The 7733-nt window shown below is 47.1% G+C and overlaps 1 protein-coding gene across 1 annotated transcript; it reads right to left on the minus strand.

The window, feature by feature from the left end:
• Positions 1-6720: 6720 nt before the first annotated feature.
• Positions 6721-7733, minus strand: LOC121136362 (eosinophil cationic protein-like). The gene is made up of 2 exons (XM_040736681.1): positions 7546-7733; positions 6721-7385 (listed from the first exon to the last, which is right to left on the minus strand). The coding sequence occupies exons 1-2, from the start codon at positions 7709-7711 to the stop codon at positions 6907-6909; spliced, it is 645 nt and encodes a 214-aa protein (XP_040592615.1). The 5' UTR covers positions 7712-7733; the 3' UTR covers positions 6721-6906.

The raw sequence follows: 7733 nt of genomic DNA on the forward strand, positions 1-7733 counted from the left end.
GCTACATATGGTTAACTGGAAGTAAACTAATAACATCAGAGGGGCTTCCTAGACAACCGGAGGAAACTCTCACAACAGGTGATACCCCAGGTGTGCTTCCCTTGTGCCCATGGAAGTGACCTGCTGTCTGGTCACTGTGTGTTGAGCCTGTCTCCTCCACCTGGGCCAGGCTGACTCAGCATTATGTCTTGGACAACTGGGGATGGAGCAGATATTGTTTCACTTCTATGTGAAAAGTGCAAGACAGTGTAGTCAATGGTCAACGAAGAGCAATAATTGAGTCTACCCAGTTATCCCTTTGAATTTTTAATCCAAAGTCCACACTTGTTAAGGGAAACTTTTTCCTTGCTAGCCGCTTTGGTTTATCACCTGCCAGTTGCCTGGGCTCTGCCGCTTTGTAGTCCCCAAATAAACACACAAGACGCTCTATTAATTATGAAGCTGTTGGCCTTGCTTGTCTCTTACTGGCTAGCTCTGCTTTAAGTAATTACCCCATAATTGTTAATCTAAGTATGTCTCTTACCGGAGAGGTTTCTGGGCTTCCTACCCCAATGGCATTACATCTCGACTCTCTGTGTTTCTTCTTCCCAGAATCCTCCTGGACTCCTAGCCCCACCTATCTAGATTCCTATTGGCCAGCAGTAATTTATTGACATATACACAGGACTTCCCCAACACACACTAAACTGCAATATGGGGACTCATTCTAGGATAAGAAAAAGAAAAGATTAATATCTACACTGCTTTTAAGTGTGTCCTCATGATGTTACATGTCCTTGCTGACATCTGTGGAAAATTTGAAGGTTAACAGTCAACAGCTGGTCCATAAAACATAAACAAGTGATTCTAAACCTACTGACAAAGATCCCCAAAGAGTCAGCACCTCTGCTCCCAAAGACACCAAATGTGTGTCATCGTTCCAGGGCGTCATTAATAATAGAGTGACTGAAACTGGCCATGGACCAGCATGGGGAATAAAATGCTTTCCCTCCAGATCCTACAGTGAAGACAATTCAGGGATGCCTGTCTCATTCCATCCAGGGAGGGATGCTCCTCTAGCTATGAGGACTTGACTGTTCCTGGGTAGAGACTGACCACAGTAAAGCATGTGTGTCACCTACACTCTCCACAGCTCTGCTGCCCTCATCCTCTCCCATTCCTCAGACAAACCCAGAGGAGAGAAACCTACTCCTGTGAGGACTGGCAGAGAGAATGTACTGGTTGGTGTCCACCGGCCAGCTTCAAATATCTGTTAGTGTTTGTAGACATCTTCATTGGCTGGATTGAGACTTTATCTGCTGTGGTTGAAAAGACCACAGAGGAGATAAATGTCCTTCTAAGGAACATTGTCCCATGGTTTAGTCTCCTCTGGTCAGAAGAGTCATTAATGGAGCTTCCTTCACACCACCGAGGACTCGAACTATATGCAAGACTCTGGGGATTTAGTACTACCTGCATTCAGATTGGAAGCCGCAATGACCCAAGGTTGCCCCAAGGTTGCCTCCAGAGCCTTTATGGTGGATGGAGGGCAGCAATTTCTGCAAATTGTCCTCTGACCTCCACACACATACCATGGCTGTGTACACTCACCAAGACAATGAATCTAAATCTTTAAAACAAATTAAATTGCAAAGAATCCTAACTGAATGAATGATGTTTGCTTGATCCTGGCAAAATGGAATCACTTCCTCTTCCTAAATAGAAGAAAAACCTTAATGTTGATTTTTCTGCTTTTGAAAAAAATTCCCTGTGTATATGGAATAAGACACTGTTTCCTGTTTTAAACATGGAGACTAATGCCACCAAGCCCTCTGATTGTTTGCTTTGTCCTAAACTGAAGTCTTCTTATCTGAACTTCCTGGTCCTGGGGCAGAACCATTATCCTAGTGACCATTCTGAATCTGCCTTATTAGCTGCCCTACTGGGGAAAGCCCTTTGCATTGTTACGGCAGAAATACAGCCTTTTGTTACCATGGCATCATAGCAAAGGCTGCCCAAGACGCATCCAACAATTCAATCTCCTCACTGTTGTCATTTGGAACTTGCAGCACCATGTCCCCTCCAACATGTAAGGATGATTATTTCCTTAGAGACTACACCTCTTCTGTTTGGTGTTCGGGAACAAGGGAACCTGTATCTGACCTCAAGCCTTTCTGAAATCCATGTGGGGCCAGGGACCACCTACTATGGTAAATTAGAGCACATCGGATACTTTTTATGTGGAACAAGGGTATATTCTGTGCTGTCCAGAGATGGGAAGTCAATGTGTTATTGTGTCTATCAGTTGTGTGGGATCCACCCCAGGAGACAACTCAGATATGAGTTCCAGCCAATAGCAAGTCTTTATTAGCTGCCTGGTGATTATATGGGGCATTTGGGACCTGAGTTTAGTCCTGTGCCTTTCTCTGGGTTGACATACCTTAAGAACACTCAGCCTGAGGCCAGAAAACAAGGTCAGTGCATGCAAGTACTTTCTCAGAACTTTGGGCTTTGATTGATTATGTCTTTGTTCTCATTTTGTCCAGTGTTCCTGCTGAAGTGCTGGTTTTTAGGGCCAGAATGGTACTTCCATCATGGTGTCTGCTGTGCTAAGGTCTAGGTCCTAAGTCTAAGAGCCTGTTGCACATCTTCTAAAGAGAATTTCCAAAAATTTGGTATACTGCCAATGTGGAGTCTTTCCTCAAGCTCCCTTCAACATACCTCCCCTGTAGATACAAAAGAGGTATGAGCCAGGGTAGGCAAAAATTCTTGAGTTCAGCATCCTGAATATTGACAACCCAGTGTTAGGATGAACAGGACTTGGGAGATACACTGAGAGGTTTATTCTCACCAATGGAAGTTTCAACCCCAGAGAGGTTCATTCAAAGATTGTCCTTGAACCTACAATGGTAGTAGAAGGCCACCACTTTTGCTCTTAGGCACAACAATCATCAAGCCTGGACTCTTTCACAGAAATGTTCCTGCAGAATTGCAGGGCTTTGGATGTCTTGTCTGCCCAGGCATTTGTGTGATGCTTAATTAAGCGTGGTGCTTTGGGATTAGTAAATCATGTTATTTGAACAAAACTTTATAAAATTAGCAGGGATCATTAAAGTACACCCAAATCCTTTTTTAAAACCTAAATTACAATGTCTATCAAAAGTCATGCCAGTCTCTCTCTTAGGAAGCAGGAGGAGCTGGCTTTGGGGAATAATAACGTCCATATTCACTCTTCAGACTGCAGCTTCTGCTGTTGGTCCTTGCATCCTAAACCTGTGTCTTACAATCTAACAACTTCTGGGAATAAAAGTGCTGACATTCTCAGGCTACCAAGTGTTTAACTCAGAAAAGCAAAGACTTGGAATAGAGCCTTCCTCTGGCCCAACATGTCGTCAGGTGTGACTTTAACTTCTGATTCTCCTGCCTCTACCTCCAAACACTGTGGTTACAGGATGCTCGATTCACACTGTGCTGGGGACTGAACCCTCCATTAAGGACATGACAGGCAAGCACTACCAGCCTAATTACATCCTCAGCCTCTGTTTACCTGCTGTCATTCCGCACTGTCACAAATGCTCTGCTGTGTTGCATGGATCCAGGTCTTACTGGTCTCGGAGAGTGAGTTCCTGATTGGGACCCAAACTATCTGTCAAGTCCCCCAAAAGTCTCATTAGCACAACATCTGTAGTAGTCTTAGGTCTTTTCAGTCTCTGATGTGACACACTTGCTCAGTGCACGGCTAGGAAATCACTCCTTCTGAAACTCCCTAGACAAGGGGTCAGAACCGCATCAGCTTGTCATCGGCACAAAATAGAGAAAGATCCTGTTATCATTCAGGCATTTCCTCCAGCCTGCACCAGCACACATCGTCATGGGCCACCAAGATGTCGCACTACAGCCAGGAGCCCTGTGTTCTCCATGTGCACCCGTGCTGAGTCCCCTTAGAAAAAGGGTACACGTGCTGAGTCCCCTTAGACAAAACAGATACATGTCCTGAGTCCGCTTAGACACAAGGAAGCACCTTCTCCTGCTGTTCTCCTTCCCTTCCGCCCTCCCTCAGAGGCGACCTCTGCATCGCCTGTCCCCACACACCTCTCACATGAGGTCTGTCTCTGTCCCATGGTGTGACTTTGTGGAGCCCCTGGGCTTCAACCCACCTAGTCACCTTCTGCCATGAAGTCATTGCAGAACCCCTTCGTGTTTAGTATACTTTATGGCCCCTGCCACACTCTCCAGGAAGCTTAACTTCTGAATTTCCTGCTGTTTAAATTCTCCTGGTAATTAATTTGGAGAGAGCCAAAGCACCATTTTAAGTTTCAGTTACTGTGCCTTAGAGATCCACGGAACAAAAATGCCTGCCATCTGTAAGTCCCTTGCCCAAGGACAGATAGCGCCTGAAATACTGAGGCACTGTTTATGGGAGAGAACAAGCCACACGCTTGTCACTCACCTAAACAAGTTTGTTTGCCCCACCTGCGCCAGATGGGTTTGATCACATGTGGGCTGGAGGTCCGCAGGCAGGAAATACACCAGGCTATATGCTTGGGCCTGGCAGGATGTAGGCTGGAAGTCTGTGAGGATGTATGCTTGACCCTGATTGCACCTGGTGAATTACAATGAATTATGCGTTTCCTTTCTTAAACTGGTACTGACTATCACTTGGGGCCCTGACCGGAATCTGGGTATGTCCCTAGCCAGAGCTCATCCACCTGGCCGATATTTCATTAAATCTTTTTTCAAATTTGGCTTTAAACTGTGGTAGTGGTCTTATTGTTGAACAGCTGGATTAATAAGAATATAGGCCTTTTAATATGCTAGTGGAGCTTTCTAATGACACCTTCCTCACCTGGTTGCTTGAGATTTTGAGACAGTTACTCTTGGGATACCAGGGGCTCATTTTGTCTCTGAAACTTCCCTGCCTCTGAATCTGTCTTTAAAGGCCTGGGACAACAGACTTGTGTCTCCATGGCTGACTACATTTCAATATTCAGTATCAGAAAAGGAAGAGCCGAAGTGACCTTGTCTGACCCCAGAACAGCTAGTGACACAGGCTCCACTGAGGTGTAGAACTTCGCATTAGAAAGCTCCCCTAGTACATTAGGAACCATGCGGCCTAATGCAGATACCTCTGGGATGGCCAAACTCAGCAAATTGATCTTTCAGTTTATTTGATTTTTTTTTCCTTTTTAGGACATTTGATGTCTCTGTCTCTGTCAGTTCCCTCCCTGTGGTCTGTAACTTGATGCCTTGCTTCTCATCTAGTGTAGATTTCCTCTAACAGTCTGAGACCTTTTTATTTACGCCCTGAGCATCTTCTGCATGATGTATCCAGAACCTCGACACTGTGCTGCTCTGAGTAGTCTTCTCCTGACACTTAACAGAATTCGTGTGGTCGATTTTATCCTGGTACTGCATGGCAGGAGAAGAGCATGAGCTTGCCCGAGTTTACCTTTCCCCATCACTACTTTAGAGCTGTGCTTAGCACACAGTGATTGCTGGGAGCGTGGTTGTTGGATGACGGAACGCACAGGCAGACGGTTAGTGACAGCGGGGCGTCGAGGATGCACATGGAGAGGGTGGGCAGTAGGTGACCAGTTGTCTGCTCTGTTGTGTGGGAGACTCTGAGTTCCTGACTGGGAAAAGACGCTGAGTTCCTGACTGGGAAGAGATGTGCTGTGGGAAAGGGGAGGGAGGCTCACAGCTTTCTCCACAGGGCGTGGCTCCGGTTTTGTGGTACCCCTCCTCCTGCTTATGGTACTCTAAGTTAGTGAGAAGGTGAGATGACCTCATGCTGACCCGACTTCACCTGAAGTCAGTGGGTTATGTCAACCCTGCAGTCCCCCAACCTAGCGCTCATGTGTAAAGTGCAGACTCCACACACCAGGCAGGGAGAGCACACTCTGTGTTTGCTGCTCCAGAGGAACAGTTTCCCCTCAGCCCCGAGGACATTATCCACGGAGAGCCAGAAGTGCTGCACTGCCCAGTGGTGGGGAGAGCCCGAGGGTTGCGTCTGGGGGCCCAGCAAGGAACAGCAGAGAGGCAGCTGGGGATCCAGACTGAAAGACAGAGGTACAGACTGGCGTGTCACACCTCTGCTCCAGTCTGCACCGGACACTGCGTGAGGACTCACACCTCACCTCAGGTGATGCTGTGTTTGAGCGTCTTTCAAGACATGGCCTCTTCCCATTTGTCACTCACTCCCCACACAGTTCTGTACAGGAGTCGGGCTGAACCTCTCATTCCTCATCTCTTTTCCATGTGGATTCCAGTTCCCTCCCCTCGGCACCCACCTGTGTCTCCCTGGGCTGTGTGAATGCTCTCACAATTCACCTCTGAGGACAGCTATGCAGGGGAGGGGTGTGGAACAGCCCCATGGAGAGACTCCTCTTCTCTGGTTCCCTCTCCCAGCCACTGCTTTCCCACAGACAAACTTCAGGGGTGATGCCCTGTGGGAACTTTCTGGAAAGATGTGCATCTCTCCTCATACTCAAATTTGTTCCCGGATTCTGGGTAGATAGTTCAACTGAGAGCTTGTTTGTGAGCATGAGGACATGTCTCAACACATACACACACATGCATACACCCGCACAGACACACACACTTATACACACATGCACAAATAAATGCATGCACACACAGAGGCGGACAAACATGCCTACATATGCACAGACACACACACACGCATGTGTATATACACACATACACTAAGCAAAGAAATACACACACCCAGATACGTAGAGATCCAGATGAGTATGCAAAGGTGTTTATTGGGTGGAACAGGTCTGTTCACCAAAATCTGAAGGGAGTCAGGGACAGGTTTCACACAGGACAGGTGGTGGCAGCAGTGCAGAGGAATTGACTTTTCACTATAGTTTGATTGTGTAAGCAGCGGATACAGATCGAAGGTACAAGGTGCTAGTACTGGAGTTAAAATATCCCATCCAAGTGAACGGGAACCACTGGATAGGCAGGAGTGTCCTGTGGCTTTCTGTGGTCACAAGCAATTCTGTAGAACTTTGTTGCTGGCGTCGTTTGGTATCGACATTGGGTATAGTTGCTTGACGAAGTCGTGAGGTTACAGTAAGTTAAAGATACTGGAGCTGAACTATTATGACAATTTGTGTGGCCATTGCGGCAAGTAGTATTCCTACTGCCACACACACTAACAACAGCAGCAAAACTCATATTAAGAAAAGTATTCAGGTTCTTGCATCGTCCTGTATAATTGTTGACTCCCTTCATTGCAGGAGTACATTGGAGGTTGGTGCTATTGTTTACATGTTGGATTTCAAACCACTGGGAAGGGGTTAAATTCTGTGGGATCTGGAATGAGACAACCATTATGACAAATCCCAACAGCAGCAGGAGACAAAGTCGGGACTCAAGCAGCGTCACACCCATGTTTCCTGTGAGAACAGAAGAGAAGTCACTACGCCCCATAGTTTCTGTTTTTCCTGTCTCTTCCTAAAGGCCCTCTGCTGGCACTGTGGGCTCGCAGGTCCATTTCTCCTGGACACTGCCCAAGCCCTGCCTCTCCTGTCCCAGTCCCAGAGCTCGGTGTCTTACCCAGTCTATGTTGAGCTCCTGTGAGAACGCAGTGCTGGTTGTCCTGGAAATCGGGGATGATGGGTGAGCTCCCGTTCGGCCCATACATATAGAGCAGCCCTGTGGGTGGAGCTGGCAGAGTCATGTGGTTGGAGTCTTCAGCATGCAGAACCACAGACTGACACATGGCCTCATTGCACAATCAGCCT

Source organism: Mesocricetus auratus, unplaced genomic scaffold (assembly GCF_017639785.1).
Source record: "Mesocricetus auratus isolate SY011 unplaced genomic scaffold, BCM_Maur_2.0 Super-Scaffold_100066, whole genome shotgun sequence".
NCBI lineage: Eukaryota > Metazoa > Chordata > Mammalia > Rodentia > Cricetidae > Mesocricetus > Mesocricetus auratus.